This window comes from Elephas maximus, chromosome 10, assembly GCF_024166365.1.
Source record: "Elephas maximus indicus isolate mEleMax1 chromosome 10, mEleMax1 primary haplotype, whole genome shotgun sequence".
NCBI classification, from domain to species: domain Eukaryota; kingdom Metazoa; phylum Chordata; class Mammalia; order Proboscidea; family Elephantidae; genus Elephas; species Elephas maximus.
Window position 1 is genome coordinate 87,281,724 of NC_064828.1, and position 22,730 is coordinate 87,304,453.

Here is a 22,730-nt window from a genome sequence, read left to right on the forward strand (position 1 = left end):
GATTTGGGTTTGGGCCTCTCTTCTGTCAGTCAAGCCTGAATCCTGAATCTAGGTTCATAATATCAGGAGATGTGTCCACAGGAGCCCTGTAGGAAGGAAGCCTTGTCCTGTGTTATGGGTCGAATTGCGTCCCCCGAAAATATGTCTTGATTTCGGTTAATGCTGTTATGATTTAACTGTGTGATTAAATCAGTTGGTCCTGGGTACAGCCGATTACCTTCCATGATGCAATGCAATATAATCAGTCAGTCAGTTGAGGTCATACCAGTGTAGGGTGGATCCTAAACCTAATCACTTCTGAGTTATAAAAAGAACAGAATAGACACAGAGGCATGTGCACACATGCAGGGAAAACAGATGCCATGTGAGGATCACCAAGGAACCAAGGAATGCCCAGGGCTGTCAGCAAAGAAAGAATCAATACCATTGAGACCCTGATCTGACTTTTAGCTCCCATAATTGAAAAAATTAATTCCTGTTCTGTAAAGCCACCTACTTGTGGTATTTTTGTTACAGCAGCACTAGGAAACTAAGACATCCTGTATTTTCTTCCCATCCCTAGCCCTCAGGCCTGGGGTTGCTGGTGTTGGGGGAAGGAGATACAATTTACAAGTTGCCATACTGGACTCATCATGCTGGGCATCTGTTCCCAGCTGCCCTGTCCCCATGGTACCTAGTTTCTGATTCCAGGTCACAAGTCTCCTTTCTGTGAGGCAGGGGGTGCTGTCTTCCTCATCCCCTTTACCCCCAGGAGGGGATACCTGGGTCTCCCCTGCAATGGCTCTTGGTTCAGTGATCTCCTGGAAAGACACTCTGCTCCCCCTGATTTGTAAAGGTGACCCACTTGGGGACAAAGTTCTCATACCCCCCACAGGGAAAGCCAACCGCATAGACAAACCGTGGGCTCACTCCCAGCAACATTGGTTAAAAGTCACATGTCAGGAAGTGCCAAGAGGGCCCTGGGTGGAGGGAGGTATGAGGCCTGAAGTTTGCTGGGGTGTGAATGAGGCTGGGGTCTTGCTTCAGGGCTGGGTAGGGGCTGCTCTGAGGCAGAGTTCCACAGCCTCTCCCAGGGTGACTGCCCACACCCAGGTACTCACTGCACGTGAGCTCAATATCCCGGGTACTCACCACTCGAGATTGGCCTTTTGGCAAGAGGTGCACTAGTGCCACCTGCCCTTCCTCCCTCTCCCCAAAGGCAAAAGACCAGAGTGGCCAACGGCACAGGCACTGGAGTCACAGGCTATGGAAGAGGGGACAAGTGATGTCACCTCTCTGAGGCTTTCCTCATCAATAGACTGGGAACTTGAGAAGTAAACAAGCTTATTCATTCAGCAGATATTTATTCATCACCAACTCTGGGCTGAGGTGTGTTCGAGGTGCTGGAGATACCTCAGTGAAGAAAGTAGATGAAAATCTCTGTCCTCCTGGGCCTGACAATTGACTGGAGTAAGGAAAACAAAACATCAAATATATCTGACATTATATATTGGGTTTGCTCCTTAGCCAGACCTGCGGTTCTAGAGGATGAGCCTTGGGGACATCCTAAGCAGCCTTGGACAATATTGAACAACAAGGGGTCTGGAGGACAGCACTGGGTAGGGCAGGAAGATAGCCGGGTGGGAGATAGGGATGTTCGGGTGCATGCATTTTAAATCCGGTGAACACAGAGAGCCTCGTTGAGAAGGAGAGGCCTGAAGAGTTCTATGGATTAAATTGTGTCCCCAAAAAAGATATGTTGGAAGTCCTAACCCCTCTACCCATGAATGTGACCCTGTTTGGAAATAGGGTCTTCGAAGATATTATTAGATAGGTTAACACGAGGTCATACTGGAATAGGGTGGGTCCTAATCCTATATGACTGATGTCCTTAGAAAAGAGGAGGAGATTCATAGAGACAGGGAGACAGAGAGGGATGCCATGTGACACTGCAGTCATTCAAGGATCAGTGAGATGGACACAGAGAGGAGGGAGGCCAAGGAGAGATTAGAAACCTGAGGCTTCCACCTGCTTTGAAGATAGAAAACCAAAAAACCAAACCCAGTGCCGTCGAGTCGATTCCAACTCATAGCGACCCTATAGGACAGAGCAGAACTGCCCCATAGAGTTTCCAAGGAGCACCTGGTGGATTCAAACTGCCGACCCTTTGGTTAGCAGCCGTAGCACTTAACCACTATGCCACCAGGGTTTCCTTGAAGATAGAAGGGGGGCACAAATCAAGGAATGTGGGCTCAGTTGAAGCTTAGGGGATCAGCCTGCAAAGAACCAACACCACAGGGCCCGGGGCTTCCCAGACACCCCCCTGACATACCTACCTGCCCTGCCCAGCACCACCCTCCATGCCCCTTGCTGCCAAGTATTGTCCAAGCCTGGTTAGGATGTCTTCAGGGCTCAGGCTCTAGGACCTTGGGTCTGGCTAATGAGCAAGCCCAGTGGAGGTCCCTCCCACTGACTTCCCTGAAGAAGGGCTGGTGAGAACGGTCCTGGTGGAATAACCATACCCGCAAGCCAGCCAAAGCCACTACCGGTGCAGAATGTGCTAGTCGCTCTTCCCCGAGACCAGGTCTGGGACTCCGACTTCTCCCCAGAGTAGGTCTGTACCCCTCTACACATACATACATCCCATCTCTCCCCGCCTCCAACTGGTTTTCTCTGTCTGTTCTTGGCCTCCCACTACCTCCTATCTGCCCAGGTCCTCATGCCAAAGGGAGCAAGCTCACTGATGGCAGCTCCAGTTAAGCCCCATACTAAGAGCTCTACTCACATGATCTCGTCCAGGGCTTCGAACCAGTTCATTCTGGTTGGAAACCCTGCTGAGAATTTGCATTTCCATCCCAGATATACTGAATCAGAGTCTACAGTTTCACAAGATCCTCAGGTGATTCTTAAGTACAATAAATTTTGAGAACCACTGCTCAGCTAGTGGTTCTCAGAATTGGTCCCTAACCAGCAGCACTAGCATCACCTGAGAACTTGTTAGAAATGCAAATTCTTGGCAGGAGTTCAAACCAGAACAAATCAGTTCAAAGCCCTGATCTCATTGAATCCTCCCTAAACCAGAACAAATCAGTTCAAAGCCCTGATCTCATTGAATCCTCCCTACAGTCCTATCAGGTGAAGACCATCGGCTCAGAGAAGTTAAGACACTTGCTTAATGCCACATAGCTGGTAAGCGGTAAATGCAGAATTGGAACCCAGGATTCCCTGAATCAAAGCCCAGTCTCTAACCCTCACTACTTAGGTGTGGTCTGCAGGCCAGCAGCATTGGCAACACCTGAGAGCATGTTAGAGCTGCTCACCGCAGACCTACTGAATCAGGAGCTTCATGTTAACAAGATCCTGAGTGATCTCAGGTGATTCACATGCCCACTGAAGTAAGAAGAGCACTGATCTAAATTACTATTTTCCAAAGCCTGCTGGTCCCCTGTTCTTGTAACCTCCCCCTTCTACCGCAACTCTCAAGGCCCTTCTCTAGCTGCCTGGTTCTTGCTCCCCAGGTGGGGTAGGCTCTCTGCCCAGCGTTGGAGAAGATGTCTGGGCCTGGGGCTCACAGGGCATCCCAGGCCCCAGAAGCCAGCCCAGGCCACAGCTGAATAATGTCAATGCACGTCTGGCTCTCTGTAGGGGCTCTGACTGCTGCCTGGGACTCTCCTGGCCCGTCCTTCTCATCTCCCTTTCAGACATAAATCTCTTGGCCTCTAATCATCACCAATCCTGTGGTGTCTCCCCTCCCTGTACGCTCTACCCCCTCCCCATGAATGCCCTCTGTGTCATGTCGCTCCCTCTATCTGGACACAAAGGGCCCTTCCAAGTTGCTATCAGGAGAGAGGCCAGCAGTTGCTTGGGAAACCTGGCCAAGCGCACAGGAAATGTCTGACACCACCAGGCAAGCGGGACTTGGCCTCCCAAAGCAAAACACAGCTGGGCCGACAGCGGGGCCCACTTGAACTTTTCCAGATTTCATGGCACTGAGGCCACAGGGCAGAGGGAGACTGGGCTGGCCTGGAGGTTGCAGCTCATTAAGAATCACAGTAGGCGCTGGCCAGGCAGCCTGTGAAACTGAGGTGGATGGACCTGCCGTGGCTGGAGACCTCACGCAGAGCCTTCGCCTCTGCACCACATGAAACCTTCCCTGGAGATTTGAAGGCTCAACTCCATTTCGCTCCATCCTCCTTCCCTCGCAGCCTCCTTCTTTCCCCAGCATCTAGGCCCATTCATTTATTCATTCGACGTTTGTTGACTGAGCACCAACTATGTGCCAGGCACAGTGTTAGTATCAGGGATAAATGAATGAACAAGAAGGGCACTGTTCCTGCTCTTGGAGCTCCTGACACAGTGGGGGAGGTATCTAGCAAATGCACACTAAGGAAGCATGGAGTACCACAGGAATTGGCAGGGGGCTGCACCGCCTCCTGCCCTCTGAGCAGCACATGGGGTTCTGGGTATGGGTTGAGGTTGAAGGCTAAGTCTTCAGTTTAGGCCAAGCATCAGATATCTAATATGATATCAGCACTTTCTGTAAGCTAGGCAGGTACTGTGGCAGGAGCAGTGGGGGAAAACCAGAGTACAAGACGTAGTCCCTCCTCCAAGGGCATGGGCCACCCAGAGTCTAAATGCAGATGCAGGACACAGATCCATACAGATGAGCGCCAAGTGTGTGCTGCAGGCAGCAACTGCTGCAGGAGTCAGATAACAGGGATAACCGGATCAGGGAGGGCTTTTTAGAGGAGGTGGGACTGTCTGATTCAAGGGTGTAAGGGGCAGAGTGACTTAACAAGCAACTGCTCCCCAGCATGCACATATACACGCCCTGTGGATCAATCCATCATAAAATGAAGGTAGATCACAAACCAAAAGAGAGCTTGTAGGGGAAAGCCCAGCTGGAAGGACCCTGCTCCCACCCCACCCCTTGCTGCTCTTCCAAGTGCCTTCACTCCAGACAGATCCACCTCAGACACCAAGCTGGGACCATCAGAACAAGGCTCAGGCCCTGCCCACCTGTTCACAGCCCTGCCCTCTGTGTTGTTCACCAGGCCCCTTGGTTCTGTCCCTTGTTTCTACCCCAGGCCTTGGCCACAGGGGTTGGCTCTTCCAGTTTTGATCTTGGAGTTCCCTAGGCCTTGACCTCAGTCCATCCTTCACCTTTTCCTGCTTCTGGCTGCCCTCGGCAACCTTCTTGGGTGCTCAGGGTCCTGGAACCCCACCCTACCAACACCCTGGTCAGCCTGGCCTCACCCCCTTTCAGAGGAGCTCGGCAACCTCATCCTCCTTTTCCTTCAACTCAGCCAATCTCTCCTGAGCTTACCCGCTGGGGACCTGATCTCAAGGTCAGATTTCTCCCCTTGGTTCTCCTGGCCTTTGAGGATACATCCTTTTTCCCTTGGTTCAGTAAGCAAGATTGCAATATTTCAGAACTTCCTAAGTAGGAAACAAATGGAAAAACCAAACTGAAAAACCAAAAGGAAAACACAGCCCCTAGAAATGGACCAGTTTACAAAATTCAGATTTCCTGTCCTGAGTAGAAAAAGTCTAGCCAGATTGGCTGCCAAGAGGCCAGGGAATCTTGCCCGTAAACACTCCCCTCACCCGCTTTTACTCTCCACCCCCCACCTCCTGCCCACACCCACACATGCTCCTTCTCTTCCTCTCCAAGGACAGAGGTTGCAGCAGGTGAACTATAGGGTCTTTGTCTGGCAGGAGGACCCTTCCCCCATCACAGAGACCCAACTCAGAGGAGAAAAAGTTACATTTATAAAGAGCTTACTACGTGCCAGGCACTGTTCTAAGCATCCTCCTCATATGAACTAATTTGATCGTTAAAACAATCCCATGAGGTAGATATTAGCATTGCCCCCCGCTTACTGATGAGGAACTGGAGGCACAGTTTTGGAAACTTGCCCAAGGTCATCAACCTAAAACCAAAAAAAAAAAAAGAAGGAGCCCTGGTGGCAGAGTGGTAAAGAGCCCAGCTTCTAACCAAAAGGTTGGCAGTTCAAATCTACAGGCCGCTCCTTGGAAACCCTATAGGGGCAGTTCCACTCTGTCCCGTAGGTTCGTTATGAGTTCCAATCAACTCATCAACCTAGGAAATAGAAAGCCAAAATTCGAAACAAGAGATTGTGACCCCAAACACATTCTCCTCAGCCTTTTCCCAGGCACTCGAGGGTAAAGACTCCACTCCACTCCAGCCTGGCAAAGCCTGTGCCAACCCCAATACCTGCACTCCTGCTCACACCTCTGGCAGGGACGGGGGTGAGAGGGTGGAGGGGAGGGAAGGAAGGGCATTTCCAGCCCTCTCCACCAAGGTCTTCACCAAATGCCAAAGGGATTTATGGCCCTAAGAAAGGACCTCCTCTAGAGAGAGACTGAGACCCAGGACCTGGAGACCCCACCAAAGACAGGACTTACCCAGGCAGTGGTGGCTGTGGTGCCGGTGGCCGTGTTCTGGCCATGGTGCCTTCTCTGGCCGCATTGCTCCTGCGCAGGTTGGGGGAACCCTCGGCTGAGCGACGGGGTGCTGGCCTGGAGTTCTGGGGGTCAAATTCCTCCTCCGGAATGACCTCCTCACAGCGGGCTCCACGGAAGCCTGAGCGGCAGATGCAGAGCTGGGGCCGGCTGCAGAAGCCCCTGTTCTGGCATGGCGGCTGGCACACAGCTGAGGAGACAGGGAGAGGGGTGACAACAGGGGCTAGGGGGCCTGAGGGCACAGGCTGCCCTGACTCGCTCTTGTCAGTAGGGTCCTCCTGCTCAAGGGAGAGGACAGAGTGATGCTTGGCCTCCCTACTCAAGCAGGAAGTCAAACTCCTGGCCTCACAAGGCTCCTTGGCCCATTTCTCTCTCTCCTCCATCCACAAGCCACCAGGATGAGGTTCACCTTTGATCTTTGGACAACCAATCCAAGACTAAATGACCAGGGTTGTGAAGTGGGCTCACACCACCACCTGAGGCAGACACCCTGAGAGGGAAGTTCCCTGCATGACATTATACTACAGTATACACTTAAATGTTCACATTTTGTTGTCTGTCTTTCCTACTACACTGCAAGCTCCATGAGGCGAGGTGCTTTGTTTTGTTCCCTCCTATAGCTCCAGAACTTATAGCTCCAGAACTCAGAAGAGAGACTCTTATACAGTACACCCTTGATAAATACTGATTGAGTGAATTAAGGGAAGGAAGGAAGGAAAGAAGGAGAGGAAGGAGAGGAAGGAGAGGAAGGAAGGAAGGAAGGAAGGAAGGAAGGAAGGAAGGAAGGAAGGAAGGAAGGAAGGAAGGAAGGAAGGAAGGAAGGAAGGAAGGAAGGAAGGAAGGAAGGAAGGAAGGAAGGAAGGAAGGAAGGAAGGAAGGAAGGAGAGGAAGGAAGGAAGGAAGGAAGGAAGGAAGGAAGGAAGGAAGGAAGGAAGGAAGGAAGGAAGGAAGGAAGGAGAGGAAGGAAGGAAGGAAGGAAGGAAGGAAGGAAGGAAGGAAGGAAGGAAGGAAGGAAGGAAGGAAGGAAGGAAGGAAGGAAGGAAGGAAGGAAGGAAGGAAGGAAGGAAGGAAGGAAGGAAGGAAGGAAGGAAGGAAGGAAGGAAGGAAGGAAGGAAAGCAGTCTATTTTATGGGAAAAAAGCTCACCATTGGCCTAAAAGTCAGGGGATTTGTGTTGTTGGGTTTTTTTCTTTCACTCATGAGTTGTGTGGTCTTGTGTACTCCACTTGAATTTATTGAGTCTCAGTTTCCTCATGAATCACATGAGGGTGGGCTGAGGGGGCTGGGGGAACTCCAAGGGTCTCTTGAAGTCATCTTGATCATGACAGAGTCCCTCCTCTTCTGAACTAAGCCAGAGAGAGCATCTGCTCTCAATCTCCCAGCCCCCTTAGCAAGGGGTGGAACCCCTGACTGGGGTGTCCTGGGCCCAGTCTAGGGGCAAGGTGTGGCGGAAACTTGGCCCCTTCCTCCAAACCGCCACTCTTCAGTAGCTACCACCCAGCCACTCAGACTGTGGCTTTTCTCCTCACTGTCCTCCATCATTTTGCGAAGTCCGTGGCCACATCCGGTGACCAATGGCCAAGGTAGAGTGACTTGCAGAGGTACATGTTGGGGTGTGGCACTCTTACCCCTCCCCAAGACCTCACCTGGCAACATGTATGACCCAAGGAGAGTGTGGTCTGGCTCTTACTGGACCCTCTAAACCCAAATGTCTCATCTAGCTGTGCCTCATTCATTCAACAAATATTTGTGGAGCCCTACTGCGTGCAAGGCATTGGGGAAAAAGTCCTTGCCCTACATGGAGCTTACTGTCAAGAGGGGAAGAGCGACAAGAAACAAGAAAACAAACAGCATAATGTACTTTCAGGCAATATCGAGAGCTGCGAAGACAATTAGGCAGGGTGGTGCAGTGGTCTGTGCCTGAGGCTGGCCCTTTAATTAGTGTCATGGATTGAATTGTGTCCCCCAAAAACACGTGTATCAATTTGGCTAGGCCATGACTCCCAGTATTGTGTGATTGTCCACCATTGTGTCATCTGATGTGATTTTCCTATGTGTTGTAAAGCCTATCACTATGATGTAAATGAGATGGGTTAGCAGCAGTTATGTTGATGAGAACTACAAGATTAGATTGTGTCTTAGGCCAATCTCTTTTGGGATGTAAAAGAGAAAAGCGAGCAGAGAGACATGGGGACCTCATACTACCAAGAAAGCAACATTGGGAGCAGAGTATGTCCTTGGGATCTGGGGTCCCTCCGCCTGAGAAGCTCCTCCACCAGGGGAAGATTGATGACAAGGACCTTCCTCCAGAGCTAACAGAGAGACAAAGCTTTCCCCTGGAGATGACGACCTGAATTTGGACTTACAGCCTATTAGACTATGAGAGAATAAATTCTTCTTTACTGAAGCCATCCACTTGTGGCATTTCTGTTATAGCAGCACTAGATAACGAAGACCGTTGGGGTGGTCAGGGCAGGCCCCTCTGAAGGGTGAGATGTGGGTGGAGAAAGTAGGCTGACAGGAAAATATGAGGTCTTCCAGGCAGAGGGATAGGTGGGTGCAAAGCTCTGGAGGCTAGAAGGAACTTGGCATGTTCAAGATGTTCAGGGAGGCTGAGGTCTGGTGACAGAGGGGGAGGGTAACCCAAGGTCAGGAGGGACGTAGACTAGGCAGACCCCTGTCCTCCTCAGTAGGGAGTTTGGGTTTTATTCTGGGTGCAGTTTTGAAACCACCAGTCACTGCTACCCGGACCAAGTGTCTGTGATTCCATGAGCTGAACTCTTCTTTCTGAGAACAGGCCTAGAATCCAAACTTAGGGGCTAGCCTGGATAAATCTCTCCAAAATTTCACTTGGCCCATGTCACCTCTTGAGAACCTTCAATGGCTCCTCAGTGCCTTCAGGATTCAACTCCACAGACTAGCACTGAAGGCTCTGTCCAATCTGAACCATCCCTAACAATGCCTCTAAGGAAACCTGTTCCAGACAAACTGGCCTGCTAGCTCTGGTTCAAGAGAACTTCTGCCTTCCTTTCCCTGTGCTGTGTGCCCTCCTGGAACCCTGTCCCTGTTTCTCTCCATTTACCTAAAGCCCACCTCCCCACTTCTGGCGACCCACCTCTCAGGGACTGCTCCCTCCTCTGAACAAGTAGGAACAGCACCTCCCGCGAACACCGCTCACTGGGCTTGCCTCCGTGCCACCTTTAGTGCTCGGGCTTTTTGTCTTGCAACCATTGCCACTATTTCCAAAGCTTTTTCATCACCCCAAACAGAAGCTCTCTACACTAAGCAATAACTGCCCACTCCCCACTCCTTTTAGCCCCTGGTAACCACTAATCTACTTTCTGTCTCCATGCATTTGCCTGTGGCCAGTTGGACTGCTGCTAAGCAAAAGGTCAGCAGTTCAAATCTACCAGTCCTCCTAGGAAACCCTATGGGGCGGTTCTACTGTGTCCTATAGATTCGCTGTGAACTGAAATCAACTTTACAGCAACGGGTTAGGATCATGCAATATGTGACCTTTTGTGTCTGACTTATTTCACTCAGTATGTTTTCAAGGTTCATCCATGTTGTAACATGTGTCAGAACTTTGTTTCTCTTGATGGCTGAATGATATTCCATTGTATGTATATATCATATTTTATTTATCTATTCATCTGTTGATAGACACTTGGGTTTTTTCCACCTTTTGGCTTTTATGAATAGTGCTACAATGAATATTGGTATATACGTGTCTATTTGAGTCCCTGCTTTCAGTTCTTTGGGGTATGTAACCAGGAGTGGAATTGTTTGGTCATATGATAGTCCTGTGTTTAACTTTTTGAGAAACTGCCAAACTATTTTCCACAATGGCTGCACCGTTTTACATTCCCACCAACAATGGACAAGGGCTCCAATTTCTCCACATTCTCACCACCACTTGTTATTTTCCATTGTTTTTTGTTTGTTTTATAAGAGCCATCCTATTAGGTGTGAAGTGGCATAGGCTTTTTATGTATGTGTTTCAGTTCCCAACTAACATGATCAGCCCCTTGAAGTGTTATGATTGTCCTCCATAACTCTTTGTACCCTTAGCACCTAGCACGATGCCAACAATAATTAAATTATTATTACTGTTATGGCAGCAACTGTCTATTGGGCACTTACAATATGCCAGGCACTACATTTGCATACACTATCTCATCCTTTCAGCAATCCTATGCAACAGGGGCAGCTGTGATTCCCATTTTACAAATAATGCCTTTGAAGCTCAGACGGTTGAAGAGAGTTGCTTGAGGTCATCCAGCTAATCAATGGTGGAACTAGGATTTGAATCCAGCCCAGGCTCTTTCCACCCCGCCAGCTCCACAGGGTATGGGCCAAGACAGGGCTGGTGTGGTTCTTACTCCCCACCATCTCTGAGCCTCAGCCTGGAGCTAATGATGAAACAAAATGGATCTGTTGACTTTAAGTCATCCACTAGCTTACCTGTGTGGCATGGAAGCCAGGACACACAGGTGGTATGGTTAGTGCTGGGTCACCCAGGCTAAGGTAGGGAGTAGGGAGATCCAGAGAAGGTGGGGAGGAAGTGATGCTGATCAGAGCCCCAAAGGGTGAGTAGGTTGGGATCAAGCCCAACGAGGGCACCGAGAGCTAGCCTACCTAACCAGGGGTGGGGAGTGGGGAGATTAGGGAAATATCGGATCTCACTCCAGGATCTCAAAGCAGCCCACTGCTGGATCCTAGGGCCAAAGCACCTTCCTCAGGGGTCCAGATCCCTTTCTGGCAGGCCTCAGGGCCTCTGGCATAGCAAAACATGTCAGAGGGTTGTAACCCGGGGCACTTCCCCAAATGCAAACTGCAACCTCTGCAGGATTCTGGCCCATCACCTAGCCAGCACTACATCTGCCCAAGCTGACTTAGCCCCTATCTGACCACCTGCCAGCCTGTCACCACCACCACCAAAAACACTGCAGCCAAACCACAGCCAGCAAGCACAGGGGGATGAAGGTGTGTCCAGAATGGCCCTTGGCCCTGGTTTTTTGGATGGAGGAAGTAGAAAGGGAAGTCCTGAGTCATTTCCCAAGTGGACTGTGAGTGCTGCACCACTCCTAGTACCTGGGACCTAGACTTCCCTGCCAGCAGAGACCCAAAGCCTGGCGAGGGTGAAAGAACAGAGCATGCGGGGCCTCTTGTGGACTCACTTCCACATCTGAGTGGGTGGTCCTTGCCCTTAAGATGGCCCTTGGAAAGAGTCTAGCTTTGATTCTTCCTCTCTGGAGCTCCAGGGATGGCCCATCCTTGACTTTAATAGTAAGACCTTTCACTCTATAGAAACCAAGGCAAAGGGTTAATGTTCTTGTCTGCTAACCAAAAGGTTGGAGGTTCAAGTCCATCCAGAAGCACTCTGGAAGAAAGTCCTGGGGATCTACTTCTGAAAAATCATCCATTAAAAACCCCATGGAGGTCTTAAATGCCAACAAGCGGCCATCTAAGATGCATCAATTGGTCTCAACCCACCTGGATCAAAGGAGAATGAAGAACACCAAGGTCACACGATAACTAAGAGCCCAAGAGACAGAAAGGGCCACATGAACTAGAGACTTACATCATCCTGAGACCAGAAGAGCTGGATGGTGCCCGGCCACAATCGATGACTGCCCTGGCAGGGAGCACATCAGAGAACCCCTGAGGAGCAGGAGATCAGTGGGATGCAGACCCCAAATTCTCACAAAAAGACCATACTTAATGTTCTGACTGAGACTAGAGGAATCCTGGTGGTCATGGTCCCCAAACCTTCTGTTGGCACAGGACAGGAACCATCCCCGAAGACAAGTCATCAGACATGAAAGGGACTGGACAGTGGGTAGGAGAAAGATGCTGATAAAGAGTGAGCTAATTATATCAGGTGGACACTTGAGACTGTGTTGGCATCTCCTGTCTGGAGGGGGGATGGGAGGATACAGAGAGTTGGAAGCTGGCAAAATTGTCACGAAAGGAGAGACTGGAAGGGCTGACTCATTAGGGGGAGAGCAAGTGGGAGAACGGAGTAAGGTGTATATAAACTTATATGTGACAGTCTGACTTGATTTGTAAATGTTCACTTGAAGCTCAATAAAAGTTAGTTAAAAAAAAAAAAAAAACCCATGGAGGACGGTTATACTCTGACACACATGGCGTCACCATGAGTCAGAGTCAACTTGACAGCAACTCATGTATAGAAACTCAAGATCCTAAACCAAGCTCCCGTAGGCAAGCCTATCTTGTTTGCTAATACACTCTACAAGCATTCAAAGAGCACTGTCTCTTGGTCAGATTGGGTGCCAGGGGCACAAAGATGAACAAGACAAGTCCCTGGTGGAAGCTCTGCCCAGTAGCATGTTCTCAAATAACCAGGGAAACCCCTTGCTAAGCAGGGAATTAGGTCCTCAATGAGGTCCATAGTTGGCAAACTTTGGTTGGTACATCAACAGCTCATAGAGAATGGGTGGTTAGGGGGGAAGCTATTAAAACGGCACCTTGTAGATGTATATAAAATCACGGTAAATAAAAGTTCTACAAGACATCAGCTTCCAAACCAGCCAGATTTGTTGGCAGAAAATCCTGCTCGGGAAGATAACCCTTTTGGATCAAGTGTTAGGAAACTTCTCACAGAGGCCTGATCTGCTGGGGCAGGTCCTTCAACAAGTCTCATGTTTTTGGAGGGTTTGGACCAGCCCTCAACAGCTTTCCACGTGATGTCTTTTTCACTTGTATCCTCTCTCATGTTGTTTTCACAAGTCTCGGCAAGACACAAGTAACTATCTGACTTCCTCTGGAAAGTGTTTAAGTGTTTTGTTCTGGGGTGAGACTGGCTGTCTGCATTATGGGAACAGAATATAAACTCTTCTCTTTCCACTCCTGTAAGCAAACCTGTTGCTGTCGAGTCGATTCCGGCTCATAGTGACTCTATAGGACAGAGTAGAGCTGCCCCATAGGGTTACCAAGGAGCAGCCAGTAGATTAGAACTGCTGACCTTTTGGTTAGCAGCCATGGCTCTTAACCATTGTGCCACCAGGGCTCCTCACCAGTCTTTAGCCATTCACAATTTGTGCTCTTCTTGATCCCTGTCGGGTCCACACTTCCTAGGCACTCTCCTCCTCACTGAGGACTGGGCATGTGGCAGGTTTCAGCTTTGGAAGGTCAGCCCTGTGGAGCTAGAAGAATGTCAAAAGGTGGTGGGGGGGGGGGATAAAAAGAAAACTCCCAAAATTCCTTTAAAAGCAAGAGATATGAGGCATCAAACCCCCAGGCCCCGCCTCCCTGTCTCATCTCCTTCTACCTTCACTCTTCTCCAAAGCAGCCGATCAGAAGTTTGCTCAGATTTCCCACACAAAGCCCCTACCTTCAAGACGAGACCAAACTTGGAATGGGCAGGCTGGGGAGTTAGATTCTGGGAATGGTTCCTACCATGGAGGCTGCTCCGACCCTGCACTCAGAGTCTCTGGAGATTATCTACGTGGTGTAGCAGAAAGAACATGGGGCTGGGGCTCAGAAGGATTTGGTTTGACCCCAGCTCAGCCACACCCCAGCTTTGTGACCTTGGGCACATCTCATCTCGCTGAGATGCCTCTGTTGACTCATCTATAAAATGGGGTTGATAATTCCTGCCTCAGAAGGCTATTGAGTCTCAACAGATCATGGATGTGGAAGCACTTTGTACTCTCTAAAGCTGCACTGTCCAGTACAGCAGCCATGAGACGAATGTGGCTATTTAAACTCAAATTGATTACAAGGAAATAAAATTTAAAAATCAGCTCCTGAGTCACACTAGCCACGTTTCAAGTGCTCACCAGCTGCATGTGACTACTATATTGGACAGCACAGATATGGAGCTTTTCATCATCATAGAAAGTTCTATTGGATGGCGCTTCAAAGCTTTTTAAAAACACCATACTCCCAGCAGCAGAGGCAAGGTGGCTTCTGAATTTCTCAGCCTCTATGCTTTTCCCAGGGAAAGGCAACATTGACACTAGTTAGAGAGATGGACAACGGGGGCAGTAAACTGATGAGTGTGGTACAGGGGTGGGGGCTGCTTTCCAAATGTTAAATACAGTCAGTCCCCTCGCTGTCCCTCCCCATGCCCCGCGCAGGGCATTTGTCATTGGCTTCCTCACCTGGGCCCCAGAGCACCTTCTCCCGCCATATATGACACATGAGATGAGGCACTAACTTCAGGGTGGGCCCCATAAGCCTCTTCCCTCCTCCGAGGCTTCCAGCACCATACCCTCTTGTCTGGGAGATGAACCTCAGCTCCAGACTAGACTCTGGGCCCCAAACTGGAAGCTCAGCTGCTCCCCAGTTAAACCTTCATCTTTCTTAAAATGTGTGTCAGTGGAGAACTAAGAACTTATCCACTGACCTACCTGATCCCTCCCTCAGGATGGGGCCCTATCCCCTTCCATACCCAGAAGCCTTTGCTGGTAAACAGTTTTCTACGTAGTCATGATATTTACCTCAGCCCTTGCCTGGGCACTCCACCTTAAACCCCCACTTGGGGCCCCCACTGGATCCCTAGAATTCACTCCCAGTGGAAGGGGGGAGGGGAAGTTCACTGGTGGGTGAGCTGTTTCTCCACAGCCTTGACCTTTGGTTTCCACAGGAAGGGGACCCTGTCGGGGATCTCCTGAGGCCCATACGCCCTCTCAGAATCCCGCCGGGACTCATCCTCTCCATGCTCAAGCTAGTCCCAGGGCCTGTGTCCCCCAGGCCCAGACTTTGGGTGTTGAGACCCCAGGCTGTGGGGAAGTCAGATCCTCGGGAACTTGCCCAGCTCCCACCACAGCTGTGTGGGCCGCAGTTCGGGTCGGCTGGAAACAGCACGACGGCTCAGGGGCCCGGCCAAGCGCCCAGCTCCAAAATAGCAGTTGTGTTCACATAAAAGCCTCTAATGAGAGAAAGATGCCGTTCTTGGCCTCTTGCGCACTCTCTGCAGACGCCGTCTGGCAGGCCAAGTGGGCCTCTACCGTTTGGCGGCGGGAGGGGAGGAAGGGGAGGTGTGAGTCAGACCTTGGCCCCCAGCCCCTCAGCATGGGCGCCCTGCTAATTGTATTAACAAATGCTGCAACCCTGGGCCAGCTGGGGGCCAGGGGCTGGGGCAGAGAGCAGCCCCAAGTCCCACCGGCTCCAGCAGGCATGAGGAAGAAGACCTGGGTTTGTCTCCAGCTCTTGCCCCAAAGCAGAAGAGTTGCCTGTCCATCACCACAGGCTTGAGGGCCTTGTCTGGGAGGAGTCAGGCAGAGGCGTAGAGAGGGGAGGCTAGAGGCGGGCACTTGTCCCCAGGCACAAGTCCAAATGTCCAAGGGGGAGCCAGGCAAGGCCAGCTGGCGAATCACACACATATACACACACACCTCAATGGGGTATGGGGACACAAACTTAGAAATTGCCCCTGAGTGCTCATTACTCTCACTTTGCCTCTGGAGACAGGGCTTTGGGGTCTCCACCGCCAGGGACCAGCATGGGGACTAGTCCTTGCCAGGGGAGCAGGTCCAAGGGCATGGAAGACACCTCTGTGCCTGACACGGAGCCTTCTAATCCCTCCTGTAGCAACACCAGCTCCATGTCCAGGACCTAGGAGGGTAGGAAGGGAAGGGGCACCCATTCCCTCTTACAACTCAGCCAAGGCCAGGGGAGGAGCCTGGAGAAGAGTGTGGTCTTGCGGTTGGAAACTGCATTTGAGTTCTAACCTTGGGATCTTGGCAAGCTTCTTAACCACTGTGAGCTTCAGTGTCCTTACCTAGAAAATGGCCGTGCATTCTATGTTTATAATTGCCTGGATGGTAAAAAGAGCCCTGGTAGCACAGTTGTTAAGAGTTTGGCTGCTAACCAAAAGGTCTGCAGTTCGAATCTACCAGCCACTCCTTGGAAATTCTATGGGGCAGTTCTACTCTGTCTTATAGGGTAGCTATGAGTTAGAATTGGTTTGTTTTGGTTAGGATGGTAAATAGGTCCCTGGGTGCACTCATCTACAAACCTACAGTTTGGCAGTTCAAATCCGCCCAGCAATGCCACAGAAGAAAGGCCTGGCAATCTGCTTTTGTAAAGATTACAGCCAAGAAAACCACATGCGATAGTTCTACACTGTAACACATGAGGTTGCCATGAGTCAGAATTGACTCAAGGGCAACAGGTTTGGGTTTTCGGTTTTTTTTTTTTCCTTAGGATGGTAAACAAAACAGGCACTGTTCTTTTCTTCACAAAGCTTTCAGTTCAGTCAGAAAGACAGCCAAAAAACAAGTACAAATAAATTAAGAAAACAATAGAAATTGGAATATGAGTTATGGAGGAAACAACCTGGGGGCTAAGACCCAGGATAACAAGGCTGCTACGGGCAGCTCTACACAGAGTGGTTAGGAGTAGCTCTAAGAGGAAGGGAGCTTGAAATGGAGCCTGGGAAGATGACAGGAGACAGCTACATTAGGAGATGAGGGAAAGCAAGCACAGACAGAGAGAGAGCAAGGGCAACAGCCCCGTGGCAGCACATTCCCGGAACTGAGGCTGGACTCGGGGAGCAAGCGGGAGAGTGCTGAGAGACAAGGCTGGAGAAAAAGACGGGGCCTGACACACCGAAGCAGAGCGGTTTGAAGCAGAGATGCGCTCTGATCTAATTTATGGAGAAAGATCCAGAAGGCGAGGATGGCAAAGGAAGAGCCATCAACAGGCTGTACAGTTGCCCAGAAGAGCTGAGATGGTGTCTTGGGCTACAGAGGTAGCAAGGAGAACAGAGAGATGCAGACAGGTTCACCAGGGATTTCGGAAGTAAAACCAGCACGGTGTGGTGATGGGTTGGATATAAAGCCTGAGCAAGAGGCTGGTGTACTGGGTGGCCCCTGGGTGTCTGGCTAGGCAATCAGGTAGATAGTGATGCCTTTTAATAGGATGGGAAGACTGGGGCAGGGGAGTTGGCTTAGATAGTGATGCCATTTAATAGGATGGGAAGACTGGGGCAGGGGAGTTGGCTTAGATAGTGATGCCATTTAATAGGATGGGAAGATTGGGGCAGGGGAGTTGGCTTAGATAGTGATGCCATTTAATAGGATGGGAAGACTGGGGCAGGGGAGGTGGCTTAGAGGGAGGGAAATCACAAGTCTTGTTTTGGACAAGTTGGGGTGGGGAAGTCTGTGAGGAATCAAGTCTAGATGTGGAGGAGTCAGCAGGACACATGTCTGAGGAGAGGTCCGGCAGGAGATATGTATAAACCTGGGCGTCATCATTGGAAACCCTGGTGGCATAGTGGTTAAGAGTTCAGCTGCTAACTGCAAGGTCGGCAATTCAAATCCACCAGGCGCTCCTTGGAAACCCAATACAGCAGTTCTGCTCTGTCCTATAGGGTTGCTATGAGTTGGAATCAACTCCATGATAACAGGTTTTTTTTTGGCGGGGGGGGGGGGAGCGTCATCTTTATAGGCACAATGTTCACATCCATGGGAATGCATTAAATCATTCCAGGAGTGCCACAGAGAGAAAGAAAAGAAGGGGACCCTGGGCTAAGTCCTGGGAAACCACATTTCGTTGTTGAGTAGTGGAGAAGTCAGCAGCCAGGAACACAGGAGGGAGTACATCATACCCACCTTAGAGGGCTGAAGCAGAATTTAGTGCAGCCCCTGGCACAGAGAAAGCACTGGCCATTATTATTGCTATTATTGCATGTTAGTTATCACAGTGCCTACCGGTACTCAATAAAAAAACCAAACCAGTTGCCATCATGTCAATTCTAACTCACGGTGACCCATGTGTGTCAGAGCAGAATTGTGCTCCACAGGGTTTTCAGTGACTGTTTTTTGTTTTGTTTTGTTTTTTCAGAAATAGATCACCAGACCTTTCTTCCAAGGGGCCCCTGAGTGGACTTGAACTGTCAATCTTTCGGTTGCTAAATGGTGGTAATTAATGCTTGACTTGGCTCCCGCTGACACCCATTTTAGGATGGGGAATTTAGGCAACCTGGGGCAAGTCCAGAAGGAGCCCAACATTTAGATGTTGGGTAGATAAGGAAAAGCCAGCAAAGACGCCAAGAGGTATCCAGCGATCAAGGAGGGTAGGGAGTCAGGCCAGCCACATGATCATTCATCCACTCAGTCCTTTAACAAGCATATATCAAGCATGCACAGAGTACATACAAGTATGTACAGAAGGCCAGGCACTGCTGTGAACCAAACTAGTGTGAACCAAACTGATGGTGTGAACAGGACACAGCCCCTGACTTCAGGAAGCTCTTAGGCAAGGCCATCTCCTAAGCATCTCTTTGGGCAAAGAGCCTCAGGGAAGCGCACACTTATTCACCAGGAAAATCTAAGGTGCCTCCACACCATAGGGGGAGAGATGACAGGGTTTCTTGCTGGGACAGCACAGTTTACATTAGTCGGGTCTTTAGTGAGGTCATATAACTATTCCCCTTAGCCATCTCCCACCATCCTCTTCACCACTCCCTGCCAACTGCTGAGTCCCATAAACCTATAAACTAATTGCCGTTGAGTCGATTTCAACTCATAGCAACCCTATAGGACAGAGCAGAGCTGCCCCATAGGGTTTCCAAGGCTGTAGTCTTTAGGGAAGCAGACTGTCAAATCTTTTTTCTTTGGAGCGGCTGGAGGGTTTGAACCATCAACCTTTTGTTTGGCAGCCAAGTGCTTAACCACTGTGCCACCAGGGCTCCTCTGACTCCCATAGGACAGTTCATCCAGAGATAAGCCAACCATAGGCACAGGCCTCTGGCTCCTGGCAGCTCCCAACCAGTCACCAAAGAACATGATACCCCCACCCTTTCCTCTACCCTTTCCTAATGTTTGTTAATCACTTACCGTTACAAAGCTCTGCACTAACTTCTTTACATGTATTATGACTGCTAATGTACCCACCTTGCCACAGTCTTCCGCTTTGGGATAGGGTCACTAAAGAGCTAGGATTAGTAAGGCCGGATAAACTCCCTCAGGGAAGCCAAAGAGGAGGCCAGATCAGAAGTGATAGGGTCCTCGTAGGATGTGGACCAGAAGGAATGCTGAGCAAGGAGGCCCAGTGCCCACCACGCACATAGTAGCCCAGGACCAAGAAGGCAGGAGCAACTTCATCTCTATCCCCAGGATCCCCTGAGCACTACAGGGAATTTTCTGGAAGGGCCGATAGAACTTGGGGCCACGGAAGGGGACCCCTCATGACAGGCCTGGGATGGGTCCTGTATTAACCGGTACACACTGGCTCAGTAGTAGATTTCTCCCCTTCCATACAGGAGGCCTGGGCTCAATTCCTGGCCTATGTACTTCACGCACAGCCACCACCCGTCTGTCAGTGGAGGCTTGCGTGTTGCTATGATGCTGAACGGGTTTCAGCGGAGCTTCCAGGCTAAGATGGACTAGGAAGAAGGCCTGAGGTCTACTTCCAAAAATCAGCCACGGAAAACTCTATGGATCGCAAGCAATGATGGGGATGGCATAAAACCAGGCAGCGATTTGTTCTATTGTGTGTAGGGTCACCAGGAGTCAGGGGCCGACTCCGCAGCAGCTAACAACAACCACAACCATGTACTCAATATGCTGCCTGCTGGAGCGGTGACACAGTCCTTGCCCTCGAGAACACTGACAAACATTCGTAGAACACATAGAACACGCCAGGCCTTGAACTAAACATTTGACCTGGATTATCTCATCTGTTCCTTACAAGTAACTTTGTGAGGCAGGGACTAATATTAGGCACATTTTAGAGAAGAGGAAACGGAGAGCTTAAGTAACTTGTCCAAGGTCACACAGCCTGGTGCAGCTGGCATTTAAACCCAGGCAGTCCAGCACAGACTCCCGGATCTAGAATTAAAAATAACAGCTAAATTTGCCAGGCGTCAGGCTCTCTACACATCCAGCGGAGCATAGTATGAGGCTCTCATGCCCTGGGGCCAGGCTACCTGGCTTCACATGCAGGCTCTGCTGATTTCCAGATGTGTGACCTTGGACAAATAGTTAATCTTCTCTGAAAATGGGGATAAAACTCATAGGGCTGTTGTGAGGATTAAAACTGAATAATATAAAGTGCTTAGAATAGTACCTGACACACAGTAAGAGCCATAAAGTGGTATTATTATTAACTCTCAGAAACAACTCTATCCAGATTATTATACCCATTTTATGAATGAGGTTCTGTGGCTATGAGAGTGCCAATCACTTGCCCGAGGACACAGAGCTGGCATTCAAACCCAAGTCTCCCTGGTCCAGCCACCAGGATCCAAAGCACATGCTCTTAACCTTAAGCCTTGCTGCTTCCTGGGGGTGGCAGGGGAGCAGAATCCATCTAGTCCCCTCTGCAACAGCTGCAAGAATGATTTTGCCCTCCCCCAGAGAAGTCCCAGCCCCTGAGCATCGAGGCGGAGATAAAAGAGAGTTCAAAGAATTCTCTAGATCCCCTTCCCCAGTGTTAGCCTGCAGAAGCCCCCAAAGCCTGCATGTGCGTGTGTGTGTATGTGTGTGTGTATGTGTTGGAGTGGCAACGGGGGTGAGCCGGTCTGCAAAGACAGGATAGTCTTCCAAAAGCAGCAACTATAAACAGGACACTGTCACCCCACACCCTACTGTCCTTCCTCTCAGCTGAGCCAGGCCAGCAGGCCCCACAGTCAGCTGCCTCAGCAAATACATAAACACATAAACTGTGAGGGAGAGCTGGCAAAGTCACAGAGGGAAAGGCAGATACCCAGACTAGAAGAGGAGATGATGGGCCAGTAGAGACCCCGCCAAGGTGGAGGGAGGAGATGGCCTTCTGGCCATGGGCATCTGCAGGCTAAGCAGGGATGGAGGAGGGGCCTGCAATGAGAAGGAGAGAGGGAGGATGGACTGGTGTGTTCCAGCCACCCAAGATTAGGTGAGACAGAGTGAGGGAGCCCTGGATGTGGCCGGCTGAGCAAGGGCAGCGTCTCTCCGAAAAGGCTTGGGTCGTTCTGCAGATATCTGGGAAGGACCAGGGGACAGCCTGGTCTCCACGTGGTTCTGGAAGTAGTCTGAATTCTTGGCTCTGGAAGGGAGGGTGTCACATCCCCTCCTGTCAGCCCAGGGAGGCATCCACATGTGTGATACTGCTAGGACATAGCCATGAGTGTCCCCGGCACTGGCAGTCTCCACTCCAGCCACGGGGGCTGCTGTGGGGAGGGAAGAGGGAGAGGCAAAGCCACTGGGGAAGCAAGGGCGCCAGCTGACAGGGCGTGTGGAGCCAAGAGCCCCATGTTCCACAAGCTGTCCACAGAGCCGCAGACCCCGCCATCCAAGGCCAACACCCCACCGCCTACGTTCTTCTTGTTAGGTTCATTAGCAGCAAAATAACAACAGGCAAAAACACAGGGATCAGCTAATTAGCAAGCAGACAAGTGGGAAAGGTCTACACCCATGGGCAGTTTGCTCCAGGAGAGCCATCAGCATTTGTGCCGGGGTCAGGGTGGGCGACCAGGAGAAGCAGGATGAGAGGGCCAAGCAGAGAAGCCACAGGGGGTGAGAACCCCCAGGGTGGAGAGGACTGAGTCTAGAGTCGGTATTGGCAGCATCCTGGAGCAGTACCCTGCTGGGCACGAGGGTGCACACATGCATTGGTACTGTGCCAATCTGTAGACTCACCCAACCTCGAGTTTCCAGTGTTGAAACTCCCTTTTGGCAGAGAGTCATGCTGGAAAATCACAAGCAATTTAGGAACCTGAGAAACTCCAGGGTCAGAAGGCCTGAGTGAGGTCCATGCCCAGACTCCTCCAGCAGCTGGGGAATAGCCCACCCTTTCTGAAGCAACCCAGCTACAGCTTCAACTCAGACCTCAGCAACACTCTCCACTGGCCAGTGCTGACTCCTGGTAGAGGCTAAGCTTAATGGAACATGCTATTCTCCTCCCCTCCTCCCACCCCAAAAGCCTTCCCAGGCCTCCCGAGTCCCCTAAGACCCTACTACTCAGAGTGTGGTCCAGGGACCCAAAGCATCAGCATCCCCTGAGAGCTTGCTAGAAACACAACCTCCCCGGGGGAGATTCCCAGGGGACTGAGTCCAAAGTGATCTTCTATGATCGACCCTAAACCCTTTTTAGTGGTTTTTGGTCCCGGCTAGAATCACCCAGTTGTCAGGTGCCCTCAAGTCAGTTCCGACTCATAGAGACCCTATATACATCAGAACAAAACACTGCCTGGTCCAGCACCATCCTCATAATTATTGTTATGCCTGAGCCCATTTTTGTAGTCACTGTGTCAATCCATCTAGTTGAGGATCTTCCTCTTTTTCACTGACCTTCTACTTTACCAAGCAT

The 22,730-nt window shown here is 50.5% G+C and overlaps 1 protein-coding gene across 5 annotated transcripts in view; it reads right to left on the reverse strand.

Moving 5' to 3' along the window:
• The window catches only part of LTBP2 (latent transforming growth factor beta binding protein 2), a 119,630-nt gene that overhangs the window by 83,548 nt on the left and 13,352 nt on the right, over positions 1-22,730 (reverse strand). For all 5 annotated transcript variants that reach the window (XM_049897411.1, XM_049897412.1, XM_049897409.1 and 2 more), the window contains exon 3: positions 6,409-6,655. In XM_049897411.1, the coding sequence (XP_049753368.1) occupies positions 6,409-6,655 (247 nt within the window). The remainder of the gene's footprint in view (positions 1-6,408; positions 6,656-22,730) is intronic.